Source organism: Pyrus communis, chromosome 8, assembly GCF_041283825.1.
Source record: "Pyrus communis isolate YQ-2024b chromosome 8, ASM4128382v1, whole genome shotgun sequence".
NCBI lineage: Eukaryota > Viridiplantae > Streptophyta > Magnoliopsida > Rosales > Rosaceae > Pyrus > Pyrus communis.
The window spans coordinates 15,483,205-15,504,349 of NC_142572.1; the positions used below are offsets into that span (position 1 = coordinate 15,483,205).

The 21,145-nt window shown below is 36.3% G+C and overlaps 3 protein-coding genes across 5 annotated transcripts; 2 read left to right on the forward strand and 1 right to left on the reverse strand.

Annotated features, from left to right (window-relative positions):
• The first annotated feature begins 2,860 nt into the window (after positions 1–2,860).
• On the forward strand, positions 2,861–5,729 carry LOC137717544 (transcription factor MYB3R-1). 2 transcript variants are annotated; one of them, XM_068456940.2, is made up of 9 exons: positions 2,861–3,019; positions 3,491–3,668; positions 4,011–4,065; positions 4,278–4,335; positions 4,469–4,563; positions 4,703–4,806; positions 4,900–5,028; positions 5,134–5,248; positions 5,373–5,729. In XM_068456940.2, the coding sequence occupies exons 2-9, from the start codon at positions 3,595–3,597 to the stop codon at positions 5,508–5,510; spliced, it is 768 nt and encodes a 255-aa protein (XP_068313041.2). In that variant the 5' UTR covers positions 2,861–3,019; positions 3,491–3,594; the 3' UTR covers positions 5,511–5,729. The 2 variants fall into 2 exon arrangements, with proteins under 2 accessions (XP_068313041.2, XP_068313042.1); XM_068456941.2 differs by having other exon boundaries at positions 5,139–5,248.
• Positions 5,730–10,331: 4,602 nt separating this feature from the next.
• LOC137717543 (transcription factor MYB3R-1-like) lies at positions 10,332–16,712 on the forward strand. 2 transcript variants are annotated; one of them, XM_068456939.2, is made up of 12 exons: positions 10,332–10,517; positions 11,388–11,598; positions 12,014–12,068; positions 12,363–12,420; positions 12,655–12,749; positions 12,889–12,992; positions 13,102–13,230; positions 13,381–15,121; positions 15,294–15,619; positions 15,742–15,856; positions 15,950–16,186; positions 16,300–16,712. In XM_068456939.2, exons 2-12 carry the CDS (start codon positions 11,522–11,524, stop codon positions 16,429–16,431), a joined length of 3,069 nt encoding a protein of 1,022 aa, XP_068313040.2. In that variant the 5' UTR covers positions 10,332–10,517; positions 11,388–11,521; the 3' UTR covers positions 16,432–16,712. The 2 variants fall into 2 exon arrangements, with proteins under 2 accessions (XP_068313040.2, XP_088554957.1); XM_088698831.1 differs by having other exon boundaries at positions 10,338–10,517; positions 13,381–15,094.
• A 663-nt stretch (positions 16,713–17,375) lies between these two features.
• LOC137717594 (aspartate aminotransferase, cytoplasmic) lies at positions 17,376–20,788 on the reverse strand. The gene is made up of 12 exons (XM_068457007.2): positions 20,469–20,788; positions 20,197–20,268; positions 19,882–19,943; positions 19,676–19,759; positions 19,457–19,556; positions 19,248–19,368; positions 18,892–19,055; positions 18,647–18,784; positions 18,378–18,499; positions 18,134–18,228; positions 17,807–17,927; positions 17,376–17,623 (listed from the first exon to the last, which is right to left on the reverse strand). The coding sequence occupies exons 1-12, from the start codon at positions 20,568–20,570 to the stop codon at positions 17,539–17,541; spliced, it is 1,266 nt and encodes a 421-aa protein (XP_068313108.2). The 5' UTR covers positions 20,571–20,788; the 3' UTR covers positions 17,376–17,538.
• Positions 20,789–21,145: the final 357 nt, after the last annotated feature.

Here is a 21,145-nt window from a genome sequence, read left to right on the forward strand (position 1 = left end):
TAAATTTCTTTGAATATATTAAATAACTAAAAATAATATAGTATTTAATGTGATATAATAATTGTCAAAGACAATAATGTATTGGCAAAGATTGTAATTTTGCAAAACATGTGGGGGGGGGGGTATACATGTCCTTTGAAAAAAAAAAACAATAATGATATTCTTACCACAAATTTATACCACATTTATTTACCATCTGAGATGGCAAATGAGTTGGACAGTCACTTCATTTAAATTAATTAGCATTTAATCACAATGTTAATCAATAATTAATAAAAAGATTGTTAATTAAATGATAATTACGGTATACGAGAAGTCTTATTCTTCCACCTAATATTATTTAAGGATTTTAATTAATAAAAAGATTGAAATTAAATGATGTAGCTTGTCTAACTCATCTACCACCTAAGATGGTAAAGAAGTGTGGTATAAAATTGTGATGAGAATAGCATTACTAAAAAAAAAAAAGCATTTTTTTAGAAGCATGGTAGATTATGCTTCTATTTTTTTTTTATGCTTTCCTATTTTCATTGATAGCAGTTTTTTTTTTTTTTTTTTTTTTTTTTAAAAAAAAATTTGTTTTACCAAATATATTTAATGTTGCAGATTTTTTTAATAAGTTAGTTTTTTTTTTTTTTTTTTTTTTTTAAAGCACCACGATCCCAAACCAACCTTAAGTTAATGAGTCATACAATGAAGTTTTGAAAGAGAGTAATTGAGCATAGACTGAGGCAAAAGACATGAGTCTCAAAAAATCAATTCCGATTCATGTTAGGATGTTCGAATATGAAGAGAATCTATTTCTTTCTGTAATTTAAATGAATTTAATGCAGATTATTAAATCGTATGTCAAACAAATTCCCACCTAATTCTTTAACTGTCCCCTTGTTCTCTCTAATACTCACTTTAATATCGAAATCTTTTTGTTCTCCTATAAGCATGGATTAAAACAAAGTTAATGGAGTCGCTATTGACAATACAAAAACATTATTTTCATGTGTACATTCTTTCTTTCTTATGTCATCGAATAATTTTTTAAATACTAATAACAGCTTATATTATTTTATACAAATTTAAGCATATGCAATAACATCAAATAAAAAAATCTCATAGTAAACCAGGTGTTTTTTTAGTACAAGCGTTATTCTGCAATATTTTATGGGTAATGTTAGAGAAATTAAATTTGTAAATACAAGTTTTGGAAACTAAGAGACATAGAAGTTGATGATTGATTTATTACTTAAACATTGATAGACGTGCTTATTCCTATTGGTGACACATCATTTAGTTTGCAAATTTAGTTTCCTTAACATTACCCATAATTTATAGGGGTATGATATCAACACACTTTTTATGAATTGATGACGATCAAATGATATAAATTAACAAGGAGTATGTAAGAAATAAATAGGAGTGTGTTGGTAACACACCCCCAATTTATATTGCAAAGTCCGACATCCATTCATACATTTAAACTTGGGTAAATTACATTTTACCCCTCAGATTTGATGTCGATTTCAATTCCTTACAATATCTTTAAAACATTTCACTTTCATACCTCACGTACTATTTTATTTCAATATAATACACCCGTTACATTTTCTAGTTGATGTGGCTGCCACATGGCAATTATTTATTTATTTTTTTATACATTAAAAATATTATAATATTAACCCTATTTATAAAAAATAAAAAATAAAAAAAAACCCGAACCCATATCCCCTTCCTTCCCCCTCACCTCTCTACAACTCCCATTTACAAAATCCCCTGCTCAGCCAGCAGTTCATCCCTATTGAAGCACTTACATACCTAATTCTACACACCAACCAACCCATTTACAAAATCCCCACTCTGAAACCCTAATAACCTAACCCCCAAACTAGTAGAGAGTCCTGCCCAGGTTGTCGAAAAAGTCAGAGTTAACAGAGAGGCTCCGGAGGTGGGTAGCAGTGGCGGTGGAGCTAGAGGAAGCAGTGGGCTTGGGGGTCGAGGAGAAAGGGTTGGGTGGTTGGCCCCCCGAGGAGTCATTGGACTCAAGAAACATGGCAGGAGGTTGGGGGAGGCGAGGTAGGAGAGGTTAAGGTTGGAAGGGTCGAAGAGAAGGAAGTCGTTGAAGTTGGGTAATTGAGTGATTAAGCAAAACATGGGGTTGATTAACTTGAAATTCAAGAACATTATGAATTTGTTGAGGAGGGTAATTGGGAGTGTAGGGCCTCGCAATGTGACACCGTGTCTTGTAAAACACTGTGCGAGTTGCTTTGTCCATGGCGTAATGATTCAACGTCGTTTTTTTACCCTCCAAGATCTCAAACACTAGACCTTAAAAACCACACCCGCATCTCAAATTCCACATTTTACAGAGGGGAGAGAGAGAGAGAGAGAGGTCGAGGTGGGACCCGCGCTAAGGGGTGCTCGGGTGGAGGGGATGGATGGACAGGAAGGAAGAGATGGGTAGGGGGTGGGATGTGGGGTTGCGGGGAAAGATTTCTGGGTTTGGGTTTTTCTGGTTTTTGCTTTTTTATTTTTAATTTTTTTAATTTTTAATTTATTTTTAAATAGGGTTAATATTATAATATTTTTAATGTATAAAAAATTATTTTAACACAAATGTGATAGCTACGTCAACTTTTAACGGATCAATGGATGAAAAATGTAACGGATATATTATATTGAAATAAAATAGTACGTGAGGTGTGAAAGTGAAATGTTTTAAAAATGTTGTAAGGAATTGAAATCTATCTCAAACCTGAGAGCGTATATTGTAATTTACCCTTTAAACTTGGACGACCTTTATCTGCACCGTTGGTTCTATCAAACCTGTTCGACCTTTAAACTCCACCGTTCGTTCTATCCCCCCTTCACGTTTGAATACGGACCTGTCTCTCTCTCTGCACTGTTCTGCAGATCTCTTTTCAAATCTTCCATTTTTTCGTTTCGATCTTCAAATTTGCTTTGTTGCAATCACTTCGTCGACTCTCCGTCTCCGTGAAATCTCTGTTGCTCTTCCAAGCTCATTTGGGTCAGTGCTTTAGGGTTTTCATTTCACTAAATTTGAAATCTTCTTTTTTTGATTGAAATCCTTAATTGAGGCTTTCCCGGTTCAGAAATTTAACCTTTGTGTGTGTGTGTGTGTGTAATGGGTTTGTTTGAATTTAATTGCTTGATAATTTCTAAGTATGGGAGGACTTAATATCCTGGGTTTTGACCAAATTTTGTTATTGATTTTCAGTTAAATTTGAGTTTGATACAATCAATTTACAAATTTAATCAATCCTCTTTTCCAGTTTGAAATCGAGGACTCATTTTTTGAAGTTGTAGTGGATAGAATTTGGTGAATGTTTTGTTTTTGTGTGCCAACTTTGATTAAGTTTGGAATTAACTTGCCTGAATCAAACCACAATTGAGTTCGGATTAACTATTATTCATTTCTTAATATGATTTCATCGTTGATTTTGTGCTTAATGTCTCGTAATTTCTTGTGTTTTTGCAGTTTGCAGGTCTTGTGTGCAACAAGGTTGGTCCTACCATTGCTTAGGGTGATTATAATGCTTAGGAGTCCAAATACTGGAGAGTGTCGTGGTGTAGGATCCGGTTATGCAGCTTGACTTGAATTCTACTCCTTCGGAAGAGCTCTGTGACAGTATTCAGAATGTTCAAGTTATTCATGGGTAATTCTATTGAAAATTTGCTTCATTCAACAGTTTAATAATAGTGATTAGGATCGTGGTTATTGCTGTCAGCGTACTCGGTCCTCTCCAATTAAATGAAACAAGGATAATGTACAACAGGGATCTGTTCAGTGCTTTTGCAAAACTGTTAACTGAAGTGCATATTTTCATTGGTTCTTAGCACCTTTTCTTAGCAGTTGGCCCTTGTTGATTCAATATCTTCCATGTTTCAGAATCTCTCTCTCATCTTTCCTTCTGTTTTAGTATGGTAAAATTCTCATAAACTGAGAATTTAGTGTTAGGACTCAATTTTTGTCTAATATTTAAACAACTCTTTTGTAGGAGGACTAGTGGGCCTATAAGGCGTTCTACGAAAGGACAGTGGACACCTGAAGAGGTAAATTATCTTTTAATGGAACATGCTATCAAACAAGGTGCTCGAGTTTATGGTTTGGTGCTTATAACACCTGATGTGAAAAGTTGCTGTTGAATTCACTGCATTTTTGTTTTAATACTTTTTCTTAGTTATATGCATATTTCTTGTTCGTTCTTTATTCCTCTTTCTTTATGGAATATGTGGTGCACATAATCTATTCATTGTGTATTCAGGATGAGATCTTGCGGAGGGCAGTTGAGCGTTTTAAAGGAAAGAATTGGAAAAAAATTGGTATTATTCTATTACTGATGTGTCCATCTTTATTAGCATGTCATGAGACTAATCATGTTTATCTCAGTCAATGCTACTTTTTTATCTTTATACTTTCAGCACATTGTTTAATTGCATACTTGGGCATTTGTAGCCGAGTGTTTCAATGGTCGGACTGATACGCAATGCCTACATAGATGGCAGAAAGTCTTGAATCCAAAAATGGTCAAAGGTCCATGGTCTAAAGAGGTATTGCACTACTTGCATCTTGTTTTTGTGTTCTTTCCCTGACCTCATTTTGTTTTTTTTGAGAGTTTCTGTCGGTTCAACACATTTTTCTTTTTATATGAAATGTTTCCTATCTATTTGTCTCTCCACAATTGATTAGGAGGATGATATTATTATTGAGTGGGTGGAAAAATATGGCCCAAAAGATTGGTGCAGTATTGCACAGCATTTACCTGGACGTATTGGTAAGCAGTGTCGGGAAAGGTATGATAACAGGATCTTTTGTGGATGACTATATTAGTACAATCCTGATCTAGGATTTCTTTCTTTTTCTTACCGTGTTTGAACTACTTTTAGGTGGCATAATCATCTTAATCCTGCCATAAAGAAAGACGCATGGACACAGGCCGAGGAGTTTGCTCTGATTCGTGCTCATCAAATTTACGGGAACCAATGGGCAGAGATAACGAAGTTCTTGCCTGGAAGGTATGCCGATATTTTGCATTGCTACTACTGGTGTGCCAGGACTTTCTTCCTTTTACTCTCGTGCACCTGCAACAGTCTTGATATATCTATACTCATGGTGAACAGGACAGACAATGCCATAAAAAATCACTGGAACAATTCTCTGAAGAAGAAGTTGGATTCTGTGAAGATGAAGTACTATCCATACTTGAAGTTGGGGCAAGGAATGCCTCGTGATTTGGTATGCTCCGTTTTTTTTTTCGTAATTTTTTTAGTGTAGGGTTTTCATTCAGTTCATTAAGCAGTTTGTTTTCTTATCATTGTAACGGAATCAGCTGATCATCTTGGGAGTTTTTTTTTTGAAGGTGGAGAGTCACGCTCTCAACTTTTGTGTCCTGCCGGAGAAGGAGGATACAGAAAATGTAAAATCTTCCTCTAGTGCCAAAAAGCTTCTCAAGTCCGACATCTTAATTGTTGAAGGGGTGCAGATAAACAGGCTGTGAGAAGGTTGTCCTAGTTCTTGTTTTTGAGCTTCACGAGACCGATGATAATTCCGGTGGTCGCCGGAATTTGGAGCTTCGCAAGAGTTATCGAGTCATCGGCACGAACCTGTTTTGGGATAAAAAATTTGTGCAATACTCTAGAGATTATAGTAGGGATTATTAGCACAATTGCTTTTTGATAGTCTCTCTTAGCTATAAAATAAGCTTGTTATTTGTTTACTTGTTTTTTTATTTTTTTATTTTTTTGCTTCGTTTTAAATAGTAATATAGCATCTAAATTACGTATTAATAAAATTTCGTGTCAAGCAAAAACTATGAAATTACCATTACACCTTTTCACACATAACGGAAAGAAAATATTAGAGAAAAAAATATGGGCATAAAAGTAATAACCGTAGTTTTATTCTTCCACTTCTCACTTTTCCTTTTTTTATTTTAATTCCAATTTCTTTTCTTAAATTGTCATATATTACAGTAATTCATTAATATAATTCAAGTTTTATTATCCTTTCCTCCTTTTTTTTTTTTTTTTTTTTTTTTTACCAATATTTGAAGATGTGGCTAGTTTTATGGATGGAGTTAAACTATATATAAAAAAAAATCATGCAAGTGAGTGGTAAATTATTCAAACTATTAGGAATTTGGTAATTTTGATGCCTTGTTACTCAATCTGGTGATTGCCGACACCAATTTGGTAGGTGGTGACATTTTAAATGATCATTTAATAATGTAGGTAACACGTCTTGCATTTTTGAATCAATCAAACGTACATTTGCAATATATTTCCTCCTACTAATATCTTCACCAAAATAACCACTCCTACTTTAAACGAACGATCTGTTTTTTATTGGTGGGATTTGGACTCCCACAATTCCCTCCCAAACTTAGATTCTTCCTCCGCCTTATTGGTCAAGGTAAGTTACTTACTAATGAGCAAAGAATCAAAAGAAACTCAACTGTAGATTCCTTTTGCAACCTTTGTTCTTGGCCTTTGGAGACCATCACGCATATTATAAGCGAATGTTGTAGAGCTGAATGCATTTGAGATATTCTACGGATTCCTTCTCAAATGCGCAATACTTTTAATTTGGACTTGAAAGCTTGGTTGATGGCTAACGTGACGTCCAAGATAATGTGGTCTGACAAGATAGCATGGAATTGTTTATTTGTCTTTGCTTGCTGGTATATCTGGAAATGGAGGACCCATCAGATTTTTGATGTGGATTTCTCCCTCCCTAGTGATCCTAAAAAGGTTATTATTGGAGTTGCATCTGAATGGATGGATTTCCTTCTAAAAATTGATAAACCACATTCTCGGATGCATGTTATGTTGAAGTGGGTGCCTCCTATTTTTGGCTAGCACAAGTTGAATGTGGATGGCTCTAATAAAATGGTTTCGAGCAACATCAATGTTGGAGGAATTCTCTGTGACCACAATGGTGTTTGCTTGGGAGGTTTTTTTATTAATCTAGGGCAAGGGCAGATTATAAAGCTGAAGTTTGGGGTTTGTATTTCGAACTTCAGCTTGCTATTGAAAAAAGGCATATCAAAGTTATTCATCGAGATGGAATCTTCCTTTGCTGTATTACTATTGAAACAGGTGGTGCAAGATACCTTTCACCCCCTTGCTATCCTTTTGAAGAGATGCAGGGATTTGATAAGAAGAATTGAGCATTGTGAGCTAAAGCATATTTTCAGGGAAGTGAACAATGTTGCAGATCAGCTAGCCAAATGGAGCTACAATTTGGACCTTGGGTTGTATTATTTTCATTTTCCTTCCCAATGGCTTATGCAACATCTAAAGGATGATCTGGTAGGCGCCCTTATGGGCTGCTCTATTGTTATTAATGCTATGTATTAGTTCATCTCAGGTGTCTTCATCCCTTTATTCACAAAAAAAAAAAAAAAAAAAAAAGGAAAAAACGATCATTTCAAGGTCATAATTGATTTATTCCCTCACATATATTGTCGTCCACTAAGAATTGTTGCTAAAAACACTCTAAAAATAATATCGTGTACTCTTTCAAATGCAAATTTCAAAAATGTTTCTCTAGTCAATCTTGTTATATGCAATTTATGAGTTTCAACCAGTGTTTAAAATATTGATATCGTTTGAAATATAGATATGCAAATTTATGTAAATATCAATTGACATATCAATATTGGTTGCCTTCGATAGAAATTTTTGAGGTTTGCTAAAAATTTGAAAATTAAAATGAAACTATAGAGAATGGCAAATGGTAATTTGTTGATGTTCAACCGATATGTCTAGATCAACGAAACTTGTCGATTTTAGAAATTTAAGAGTTCATCCGATACGGGCTTCACCCTCAATTTCCATATCTTTCTCTGATTTTCCGATGTTTTAATGGAAATTTCAAACATTGATTTCAGCTAGGGTCGGGCATTTAAAAAAAGAGTAAATTGTAGCAACGGTCCCTTAAATTTAACTCAATTGGAGTAATGGCCTCTCAACTAAAAATTCATTACTATTGGTCCTTCAACTCATCAAAATGTGCAGCTAAGGTCCCTCAACTAAAAATCCATTACCATTGGTCCCTCAACTTTAATCCAACTCGAGAAATAATCCCTCAACTTTGACCCAATTGGAGCAATGGTCCTTCAACTTTAACCCAATTGTAGCAATGGTCATTCTAACATAACTCATTTTGACAAAATTCTGACGAAGTTGACGAAAATGACCATAGCTACACGTTTTGATGAGTTGAGGGACCCCAATTGTAGCAATGGTCAGGGATCTCAATTGTAGCAATGGTCCTTCCAACATAACTTATTTTGACAAAATTCTAATGAAGTTGACGAAAAGGATCATAACTACACATTTTGATGAGTTCGAGGGACCAATGGAATTGATTTTTAGTTGAAGGACCATTGCTTCAATTTGATTAAAGTTGATGGACTATTGCTACAATTTATTCTTAAAAAAAATAAAAAAAAACCAATTAAACCGCTTGAACTGCACCATCAGCTTGGTTTTTAGTTTTTATTTTATTTTTATTTTTAATTTTTTAATTTTTAGTGGTTAAACCGAACCGCACTTACCTTAATTGGTTTGGTAATCGGTTCCCCAAATTTTTATGGTACAATTAACCGAACCAACACATATATTAAATTTTATTTTTAAGCATAATTAATACGTATAGTAATATGAATGGTTAGTTATTTACTAGTTACCATGTTTCTACCACATGAAAACTAAACCTGATTAATTTGAGTCCCTTTGGAGAAGAACAAAGGGACCATTTGGAGAAACCAGCTTTGTTGCTTTGGTGCTCTCATTGGGCTGCTTCATTTGTGCTTTCCTTTGACCAATCACTCATATTGGTGCTACATTATGTAGCTTTTGGGAGATAAATTTGTTATGTATTTATGTCTTCACACAAATTGAGAATCGATCCAAACTAACCCGTCACTATCGGTTAATTGACTTGATTGACTTTAGACCCAGCTTGATCTGTTTTGGTTTACAATTTTGGTCTAACCAAGTCGGTTGGTTTGATTTCAATTTTGGCCTAAAACCGATCCAAACCAACCCACGCCTACCCCTAGTTTCAGCTCATAAATATTAAGTTTGTTATTATTTATATAAATTAAACTTTTGATAATATTTTTATTTATCTATACAATATGAACAAAAAGTCTCAAATCTCATAAAAGTTGGTGAACCGAAGGACAATAGTTAGGGCTAGTTTGGTATTGTTGTGTTTTTTAAAAACACTGCTTTTGTTGTGCTGTGAGAATAAACAATTATAAAATAAATATGTTGAGTGTTTGGTAAACTTCTTTTTATTTATTTATTTATTTTGTAAGTGCTTTTAATAAAAGAAGTAGAGCTCGTTTGGATGTGCTTTTAAAATGACTGAAAGTGCTTTTGGTGAAAATATTTTTGAAAACAATACTTAGTGAAAATGTTAGTAAATCCTGGAAAATCACTTAAAGTACTTCCTGGGAGAAGCACATAACTGGTGCTTCTTGTAGAAAGCACTTAAAGTACTTTTGGAACCCAAAAACATTTTCTCTAAAAGCGCTTTCAGTCATTTTAAAAGCACATCCAAACGAGCGCGTGGTGTTTGAGTATTTCGTAAACTTTTATATAAATTGTTTAGAATATGTTAAATGACTAAAAAAATATATGGTATTTAATGTCATATAATAATTGTCAAAGACAATAACGTAGGGATAAAAATTGTATTTTGTAAAACATGTGAGGGTATATTTACCATTTGAAAATTTCATTAAATGAACATTGATTATATGCTTTGAAATAATTTTTTATTTATTTTTAAAGCATGATAGACCCTGCTTTTTCTTTTATATGTTTTTCTATTTTCATTAACAGTAGTTTTTTAAAAAGTATTTTTTTTATTTACCAAATATATTTAATGTTCCAAATTTTTTAATAAATTGCATTTTTTTGAAAACATCACAATTCCAAATCAACCCTTAGTGGATTGTGATATGCTCTTACTTTTCCATTAGTGAAAAAACGGCACCATAATTACAAAATCATTTCGTTTTTATTGAAATTAAAATTTCAAAAATCCAAATACAAAAGAAAAAGAAAAAAAATTAAAAGTAAAAAGGGAGGAGAAAATTGGTAGTGCACAGTAGTCACCACCCTACTTAATAAGCAAAAATATGGCCGTTGAAATTTAAAAAAAAAAAATAGAGGGTAAAGCCGGTCTTGGGAGGGGTCGGCATCAACTCCTACGTGGCAAAATCTGTACCGTTCGCCGCCTCAAACCTGTACCGTTCGTCCCTTCAAACTCGAGGTTTAAAACTTCCAGAGTCCGCCTCTTTATGTTTGAATAGAGCTCCGGACCGTTTCACTCTCTCTCCCTCTCTCTACTCCGCACTGTGTGTGAGCAGATCGTTTTTCAAATTCTTCCTTTCTTCGATTCGATCGTCAAATTTGCTCTGTTGCGATCGTCGTCGACTTTCTCTCTCAGTGGAATCTCTGCTCTTCGCTCTTCCAAGCTCAGTTCGGTAAGTGATTTAGGGTTTTCCTTTGACTAGAGTTGAATGTTCTGTTTTGTTTTGATCCCAATATTTTTTTGATTGAATCCAGTCATTGAAGCTTTTCTGTCTCAGATTTGAAGTTCTCTGCGAGTTGGGATTGATTGAATTTTGAATCTTTTTGATAATTTGTTAGTGTGTGAAGGATTATCTGCTGGGTTTTGATAGAAATTTTCGTTGATTTTTAGTTAATTTGATTTAGATACAATCGATTTACAAATTTACTCCACCCCATTATTCAGTTTGAAATCGAGGACTCGTTGAAGTTGTGGTGGATAGAATTTGGTGAATTTTGTGTTTTTGTGTGCCAACTTTGATTTCATCTCCGAATTACTAAGCTTTTCCTAAATCAAATCACAATAGAGGTTAGATTATCAATTCTTAATTTGTACTTTGTTAGTTCTCCATATGGGGTTTCATTTCTTGATGAGTTTCTATCATCGATTTTGAGCTGAATGTCTCTTAATTTGTAGTTTGTTAGTTCTCCCCAGTATTACCATGCTTTTATTTATTTATTTATTTATTTTTTTTTTTTTTGTATATGCATATAAGTGATACGTTTAAATGCTTGTAGCGGGATTTATGCGAGTCTTATTCTGATGCGGTAATTACCATATCAAATTATTCTCATTTGTTTCCCCGTTTCTGATGGGATCATCTGTATACATTTGGTCCGTACTGATCTATCCCGAATTTAATACATATTGATTCATTGAGTAAGAGTGAGTATTTATATTCCAATTTTCAGACCTCTTCAAATCGATTGGGAATTTGAAATTGTTAGGTTATACTCTTGATCTCATTTGTAGAATGTCTCATAACTTTCTTGTGTTTATGCAGTTTATGGGTCTTCTGTGCAACAAGGTCGGCCCCACCATTGCTTAGGGTGATTATCATGATTTGGAGTCCAAATACTAGAGAGAGTCGTCGAGTAGGAATCGGGTTATGCAGCTTGACTTGTGTGTTGTTTAACTATGGAAGGTGAAAGAACAAATTCTACTCCTTCAGAAGTGCTCGGTGACAACAATCAGAAAGTTCGAGCTCTCCATGGGTAATTCTGTTGAAGACTATTCATTGTTTTGTTGATGTCATTTCCAGTTCTCCATATATCTTTGACAATCTCCTTCATTTAAAATTAATTTCCTTCATGTTTATTCCTGTCAACCTACTTGATCGTTTTCAGTGAAATGAAAGAAGGATAATGCACTACAAGGATGTGTTCAGTGATTTCTGAAAACTTTTAAACTAAAGTGCTTATGTTATTAAGACATTATCTTACCAATTACAAGGGTGTCATGTGTGAGTGCGTGTGTGCATTGTTTGATCTTATATGTTATAGGACTCTCTCTCTCTCTCTCTCTCTCTCTCTCATTTTTTCTTTTGGTTTAGTATGGTAAAATTCTCCTTGACTGCGAGTAAGTTATACAACTCAATTTTTTTCTGATATCTAAGCAACTCTTTTGTAGGAGGACTAGTGGACCTACGAGGCGTTCTACGAAGGGACAATGGACACCCGAAGAGGTAATTTTTCTTTTTAAATTAGACGCCTTAAAAAAGATGCATAAGGTTATGGCTTGGTGCATATTAACAGCTGATGTGAAAAGTATCCGTTGTACCTTGGAAGTCGAGATTTTTACAAAGAAAATTCAAAATTATTTAAGCTGCTTTATTTGATTCATAATTGATATTTCAAATCTCAAATTACTGTGTATTGTTTAATACATTGTCCTAGCTATACGCACATTGCTCATTCATTCTTTATCCCTCTTCCTTTATGGAATATGTGCCAGACAATAATTTATTCTGTCTATGCAGGATGAGATTTTGCGGAGGGCGGTTCAGCGTTTTAAAGGAAAGAATTGGAAAAAAATAGGTATTATTGTTATACATCCCTGTTAGCATGTCATGAGACTAAAGATAGTTTTTACTAAACTTTAGCCTTGTTATCTCTCTCTCTCTCTCTCTCTCTCTCTCTCTCTCTCTCTCTCTCTCGCTCTCTTTCTCCCCCAGTAATTGAATTGAACAAACATTTTTATCTCAGTTGATGCTACTTTTTAATTTATCTATTTACTGTACATTTTTTAATTGGAATCTTGGCTATTATTAGCGGAGTGTTTCAAGGATCGGACTGATGTGCAATGCCTACATAGATGGCAGAAAGTCTTGAATCCCGAACTGGTCAAAGGTCCGTGGTCTAAAGAGGTATCGCATCTCACTACTTGCATCTTATTTTTGTGTTTGTTTCTTCGCCTCATTTGTTTTTTGAGATTTTTTGTCGGATCAACTCATATTTCTCTTTTTTACATGCAATGTTTTCTTACTGTTCTGCAAAATTGATTAGGAGGATGAAGTTATTATTGAGTTGGTGAAAAAATATGGTCCAAAAAAGTGGTCCACTATTGCACAACATTTACCTGGACGTATTGGTAAGCAGTGTCGGGAAAGGTATGATAACCGAATTTCTTGTGGATGATTTCATTGATACAATCCTGTTACTCTTCAATCCTGATCTAGTATTTGTTTCTTTTTCTTACCATGTTGGAACAACTTTTAGGTGGCATAATCATCTTAATCCTGGCATAAACAAAGAGGCATGGACACAGGAAGAGGAGTTGGCTCTGATTCGTGCTCATCAAATCTATGGGAACAAATGGGCAGAGCTAACGAAGTTCTTGCCTGGAAGGTATGCCCATATGTTATCTAGAGGCAAAGAGTCTCTGTTATTTCTGTATACGTTTAAAAAATGAATGTCTTCCATTGCTACTACTGTATGTCCTTTTAGTCTGGTGCACTGGCAATAATTGTGATATATTTATACTTGCATGGTCAACAGGACAGACAATGCTATAAAAAATCACTGGAACAGTTCTGTGAAGAAGAAGTTGGATTCTTACTTGAAATCCGGTTTACTTACACAGTTTCAAGGAATGCCTCATGTTGGAAATCAAGGCCAACACATGATGTCATCTTCTTCAAGGATGCAGAGCAGTGGAGATGATAGTGGTGCCAAAGGTGCAGAAGCCGAAGAAATTTCAGAATGCAGTCAAGATTCAACTGTTGCTGGTCACTATCTCTCTGCACAAATGGCCAATGCGGTACCACATCCTATAGAGGAATTTCAGAATAATGAAGTATCCCATTTAGCAAATGACCCAAGCTTCAGTCCAGTATCTTGTTCGGAACCATATTACCCATCTATAGGAGATGCCAATGTTTCCATCCCAGAAATACCTCCTGAATTGGTTTGCTCCAAATTCCTGGAACAGAATTTCTCACATGATGCTGGAGCTTCGATGAGTGGGAATTTCCAGTTAAATTTGGATGAGTTACCTAACATTTCTTCACTAGAATGTGGCCAGGAATCATTAAGGATGCCTGGAGGGGTGGAGGCTCCGTTTCAAACTTCTACTTCCATGGGTAACATGGCCGTGGGTTCGGTTAAATCGGAGCACATGTTGATATCTGACGATGAATGCTGCAGGGTATTATTTTCAATGAATGGTGGGTGTTTTCCCTCTAGAGATTTTACAAATGATTCAAACATGGTTGATTTGGGTGGTTGCACAGATTCAGTACTTCTACAACCATCAAACCTCCAAATATCTGACACTGGCAGAACTTCAGCTTCACAATTATATCATCCTCTGAATTCTGGTGTAATTGGAACTTCTTGCTCTCAAGTAGTTTCTGCTCATGAAACTCCACTGATATATGCTGGAGAACCTACTCATTTATTCATAGTTCAAGATCAAGAGTTTGTGACAAGTTCAAATGATGGATTTATCTATACTAACGAGTCTGCCAGTTCTCCCTGCAAATCCGATCTGGTTAGTGATTCTTCAAAATTAGTCCCTGTAAATACATTTTCTTCGGGATTGGACATGCAAACTTGTCCTGTGGATGTGAGTTCAAATGAGCAGACAGAACAGCAGGATGCTGGCGCTCTTTGTTATGAACCTCCTCGCTTTCCAAGCTTGGATATTCCATTTTTTAGTTGTGATCTTATACAATCTGGTAATGACATGCAGCAAGAATATAGTCCCCTCGGCATTCGTCAGCTGATGATGTCTTCTATGAATTGCCTCACTCCATATAGGTTATGGGATTCACCCTCTCGTGAGGGTAGCCCTGATGCCTTGCTAAAAAGTGCTGCTAAAACTTTTACAGGCACGCCATCTATTTTGAAGAAACGACACCGGGATTTGTTGTCTCCACTGTCGCCATTGTCCGATAGAAGATTTGATAAAAGGGTTGGGACTGACGTGACCTCCTGCTTGGCCAGAGATTTTTCACGTCTAGATGTTATGTTTGAAGATACAGAGAACAAAGAAGATTCACTTTCTCCATCATCTGATCAGAAAAGGAATTCTGATGCCTCTGTTGAAGATAAAGAGAACAAGGGTACCTGTGAAAACAAAGTAGAAAAAGGGATTGACAGCACTGCAATGTCAGATGATGGAACCGCACAGAAGGGTGTTGATGACGGTCAATCCCAGGAAAAGAGAAAGCAGTTCCAACAAACTTCTGATGTTGATGCTGAGAGTAAGGTTGATCTCGTCCCAACTACACAAAGTGTGAGTTTCTTGTGCATTTATTTTGCTGGCTTTATATCCTGTGCATCTTCTGAAGGATAAATATTGTACCGGCCAATCACCTAATATTGGTTTTACTGGCCAATCACTTAATATTGGTGGAATTTATATTGCATTTGTTTGTAGTATTAAATTCTCTTATTGCACTTTTCAGGCACAACCCTCTGGAGTTCTTGTTGAACGTAACACAAATGATCTGCCACTGAATTCTCCTGATGTAGTTGGTTGTAAAGCTGAAAAACCCTTCAGCTCAACTTCTAGAACTCCTAAAAGTCTCTTACGTAAAAGCTTTGAAGCCGCCAACCCAGGAGTTCCTTCTAAATCTTTCTCTGCAAGACAATGCCCATCTGTTAAAACCCCCACTATATGCGTAAAGAAGCATGAAAGTCTTGCAGATAAATGCTTACAATCTGATTCTTCATCAGTTCCCCCAGAGACATCTGGTGATAATGCTGGCAATGATGTCAGTATTGAAAGCATGTAAGATTTTGTCATTGTCATTGTTTCCGGCATATTCGGCATGTAAGATTTCTTGTAGTTCTAGAATACTCTCAATACCTGATCCTGATGGGTTTCATTGGTGATGGTGTTTGTTTTTCTAGTTTCGGTGGTACTCCTTTTAAGAGAAGTATCGAATCTCCTTCCGCATGGAAATCTCCTTGGTTCATCAACTCCTTCGTCCCCGGCCCTAGTGTTGATACTGAAATTACAATTGAGGTAACCACAATTTCTGGAAGATGATTATCTTCTCAAATTACGTGGTCGAGGGTCTGTTATTAATATAATGCAATGCGATTTTCCTCTCTCCAGGATATGGGGTTTTTCATGAGCCCAGGGGATAGAAGCTACGATGCCATTGGGCTGATGAAACAGATAAGTGAGCAGAGTGCTGCTGCCTATGCCAATGCCCAGGAGGTTTTGGGAAATGAAACTCCCGAAAGTTTATTCCGGGAAAGACAGAAAGACCGAGATATTGCGGGCCTCGAGAACGACCATGGGCTACCTAATCAGCCAGGGAGTAGTTCTCTTTCGGCTCCTAATGTTTTGGTAGGATCCGTTTTATGTTTCGTGTAGGCTTTTCAATTATTTTCGGCTCCCAAGGGTTTGTTTTCGTATCATTGTAACGAAATGAGCTGATCATGTTGGGAAAACTTTCGTAGGTGGAGCGTCGCACCCTCGACTTCAGCGAATGCGGGACGCCCGGGAAGAAGGGAACAGAAAATGTAAAGTCTGCCTCTAATGCCAAAAGCTTCTCAAGTCCGACTTCTTATTTGTTGAAGGGTTGCAGATAAGTAGCCTCCTGTAAGAAGGTTGCCCTAGTTCTTGTGTTATCCATATATGTATGTAGTTCTGTCCCTTTTTTTTATTTATTTTTATTTAATTTTTTTTTCTTTTTAATTTTTTGTTATAGCGTCTGGATCCAGTTAACTAATTGGTTCAAAAAAAGAAATTTGTTAATGAGCTAGTCAATGTGTCTTTGTATTCGTGTTTGTTATTACCTACTGGGAATTTAAGTTCTGTTCCACTAAGGATTACATTTCACTTAACGAAAAATAAAAATTACTTTCTACTATTGGTGAAATTTGAAGACTGTTTGGAAGAACTTACATGAAACGTATTCATTGTCACAAGGCATTCTTTATTCAATAATACATTGCTTAGTGCAAGTTTTTTCCACATGATAGTATATTATTGAATCGAGACGACACGTGACAGTAAACTCGTTTCATGTAAGTTGCTCTTACTTGTGAGTGATTCTCTAGATAGAAAGTGACGTGTTATATTAGTAGAAGCATTTTTATTATAAGGGCGTCGAAACTTTTAATGGAAAACCAAGAACTTTTTTATGAAACATCTGAGACTTATTCTTGAGAAAACCATTCTATGAGCCAGAAGCAGTTAAAAGTGCTTTTATTCGTCAGAAATCGCTTTAGCCTTCCAAAAGCAATTAATACAGTTGGCTTTCAGTAGACTAACAAGCAGCCCAGCTTTACAAATGATTTTTACCGTTTAATTTCTCAAAATCAATATTAGAACCAGTCTTCACCATTCATTTTCCGAACTACATCTTCCCGGACTATTGAAACCCAAAAATTTCCAAAAATTATGAAACAATGGTATACGAAAGAGATGTACTTGAAGACCCAAAAACTTTTAATTTGGCATGAATACTGCTAATGAACGCAAAATTTGACATGAATGCATATAATTGTAACATGGGAAAGGTCGAAAAAAAGAACTAAAAAATCCTCCAGATTTTCTTCATTTAATCTTAGTCGGAGAAATCTTTAACCTCATCTAATAAGGTAAAACGATTATTACAACAAAACCGTAGAAGGGGAAGAGTCCAATATTGGAGTCGGCTCACAAGAAGAAAATGTTGCCTTGTAAACATATGACTAGGCAGCGCGAGTAACAGCGGCATGTATTGCCTCCGTAAGATGAGGGACGGTCCTCGAGCTCAGACCCGCCATGCTAATCCTCCTGCAAAAACGAAGAACAAAGTTGATCGCCTCATTCTGCAAATGCTCACTCTATTCGCTAAGGAGTCTGCTACGAAATTTCTATCCTAGATGTAATTAATGATAACAGACGGACAAATCCTTGACGTACAGAAGATTAGGCTTCGTTAAATAAAAGAACTCATGATTAATGCTGATTGATTACCCGTCAGATGTCATGTAAATATGGTACTCTTTGGTCATGAAAGCAACTTGCTCGGAGTTCAATCCGGTGAAGGTAAACATTCCGATTTGCTTGATGATGTGGCTCCAGTCACCAGGTGTGCCTGTGGAATATAAAACTAAGCAAGGTGAAATAACTATGCTAACGGCCATGGGAATTCATAAAAGTTATGTTTGTATTTCTTCACCCTGTAAACTTTCCATCCGCACGTTGATTAAAAAACTATATGTCCTACGCAGATCAAATGAGTTTGACATTGGTACTTTTAGTTAGCCCAAGACTGTCATATACCCATATGGAAATACTCACCCTTGGCACGCAAGGATTCAAAAAGTTGATGACGCATGCTGATGATACGATCAGCCATTTCCTTCAACTCAATTGTCCACTCATTGAACAAATCCCTGACCACAGAAGAATTAAGTGATAAGGTAACTAGAAATCAAATAGGGAAGGAAAAACTATTTTCGGGTCGGAGTTCAATAACTAGCTGATGATACATCAAGTCAATTATTGTCATTTTGCACGTATATGAACAACATTCAAAGAGTACCTATCCTTGAGGATAGTCGCTACAATAGATGCACCATGAATGGGTGGGTTCGAGTACATGGGCCTGATCACAAGCTTCAGTTGGCTCTCAACCTTGCTTGCAACATCAGCATTCTTGCAGACCTACGTTCAAGTAGAATTTTCAACAACCAATATAATCAAGAACAATTTAAGATGTATGGCAAGTATGGAGTTTTTTTCGTATTAAATTTTAGTGGGATGCATCAAAATAAGGGAACTCGCAACTGAAAGTTATGGAATGAGTCTTACAATGCTTAGGGCTCCAACACGTTCGCCATACAGACCCATGTTTTTTGCGTAACTTTGAGCAATAAGGCACTCTCCACCATCAGCAGCAAACCTACGAACAGACTGTGCATCTCCATCCAAACTTCCACTAGCAAAACCCTACAAATACAAGAAAACAGTTCACCATGAGAAGTTGGAATAGCATGATGTTAAACAGAAAGAAGAAACTAGAGTGCAGAGAAATTGGAACTCTACACGCGGTCTACCTGATAAGCACTGTCGAAGAAAGGTAATAGTTCTCTTGATCTCACGAGCTGTCTGATCTGCTCCCACTGCTCAAGAGTTGGATCAACACCGGTGGGGTTATGAGCACATGCATGGAGAAGTACAATTGCTCCAGCTGGGGCAGAACTGAGGTCTTCTAAGAGGCCTGTTAACGAAATGAAAAGAGTATTAAAACAGAACGAAGAATAGACACGTTATAAGGCCTGTTGCCATTTACACTTCGAGGGAAGAACTATTAGTAAATTAAAAAATAATGTCAGAAGATGAAATAGTTGGGGGAAAGAAATTCAACTGTGATAGAGATCATAAGAAACTATGAACAATTCTAGTTCTAAACCTTGGAAGTTGAGACCACGAGTTGCTGGATCATAATACCGGTAACTTTTCACAGTCAACCCTGCGAGAGTGAAAACTTTTGTGTGGTTTCCCCATGTCGGCTGGGGTATGTATATTGTGCGCTGCAGTAAAATAGATGAGGTTAAGTTCGCTGAACTATTGTCTACACAATAGTAGAAACAAGAGACAATGCAACAAGTAAGCACTTACTTCATGATAATGCTTTGCCAAAAATTCACCTCCAACTCTCAATGAGCCAGTTCCTGACAGACATTGAACAGTAGTAATCCGGTTCTCTTGAATAGCAGGGCTGTAACAAGCAAGTAAATTCGATGCTTGAAACCCGGTAAAACAACTGATAAATCCACCTCCGAACAGAACATGATAATGCAAAAAGGATAGGATAAGACATCAATTAGTCTTTTATACCTGTCAGCACCAAGAATCAGCCTAGCGCTCAGCTTATTGAAATCTGCCAGTCCAACGATAGGAAGGTATTCCTTAACGCGTGACCTGGATGTAATGAGGAATCAAACCATAAGTCAATGATTAACGACACAAACCAATTTAACGTCAATAATGTTAGCTTCTTAAATTAATAGCAAAATAAATATACTGACAACGATATAGCTTACATATCATTTACGAGCAGCTGTTCGGCTTTTCTCACCACATTCAGAACAAGTGGTTTTCCCTCCTGTCATTCCACGAACACAAAGGCGGTTAAGAAATTAACAGATTCGCAAAGGATGATAACAAAACTAGTGCCACTGCCTTTGAATAAAAATCATGCAGTCACAAAGACGTGCATAATTTTGACAATGAAACAAACATCAGCTCTGTGTGTGAGCCGGCACGCTCGAGTCCCATACATTAGAGAACATACATTTCGCTAACAATACATACTAAAGCTTTGTAATCATGTTAAATTCAGTCCAAAACAGACTCACCTCGGTTCGATAAGCACCAACACCCAAATTCAGCTTAAGAGGGCTTTGATCCTTGTTATAAGCAACAGTCACCTGTTCATATTTTCAAAATAGTTGTCAGGGATCAATACGATCGATCTTCAGCTAAACATAAACACGCGCGATCAAATATGAATACTGTTCAGCTTAATCGCAACTGAAATCAAAGCTCCCGCACTACAAATGACATGAAAATATGAAATCTCGTAAACTGTTTTACGCAAAGATCAAACGCTTTGAGTGAGAGGGAGTACCCCAAGGATTGGATCCTCGGGAGCGCGAACGACGTGAGCGAAGACGGAATTGGCGTGGGCGGAAGTTGGCGAGGCGGAGATGGAGTTGTTGTGAGCATCCATGGCGGAGGACGATTGATCTTCTTCGGCAGCGAGGTGTCGCACCAGAGCGTTTTGCCTCCGATCACTAATAGTAAAGGAAGTAGAAGAACTGTGGGCGCGGGCTGACGTACTGAAATGAACTGTGGGCGCATGTTAGGCAGTTCTATTCGTTCAGGAGCTTAAAATACGCCTTTTTCGTAACGCGCTGTATAAACTGTAAAGCGTCTTGACTATCGGGCAATCGGGCAATTAAGCTTTTTGGTATAAATATGTAAAGGTTTGAGAGACAACTTTTATTAGTGACAGAAATGAAGTAGGTGTAAAATATCATACTATAATTGTAACACAAGTGAATGACTAATAAAAGTGGGAGGAATAGATACTAATCTTATTTATTCTTCCTTTCTTTCTCTTCTCTATGTCTTTCGCTGTGTATTGAAAGATACAGATGTTTTTGATGTTATTTATCCAAACTAATGCATTAATTGCACATTGAAGCTTACATCACTTCCCTTGACAATACAATTCCCATGCATTTCCAAATTCAATTTCACTTTGCATGGGTATTGAAAATGTGTGTGTTGGCATTCATAATA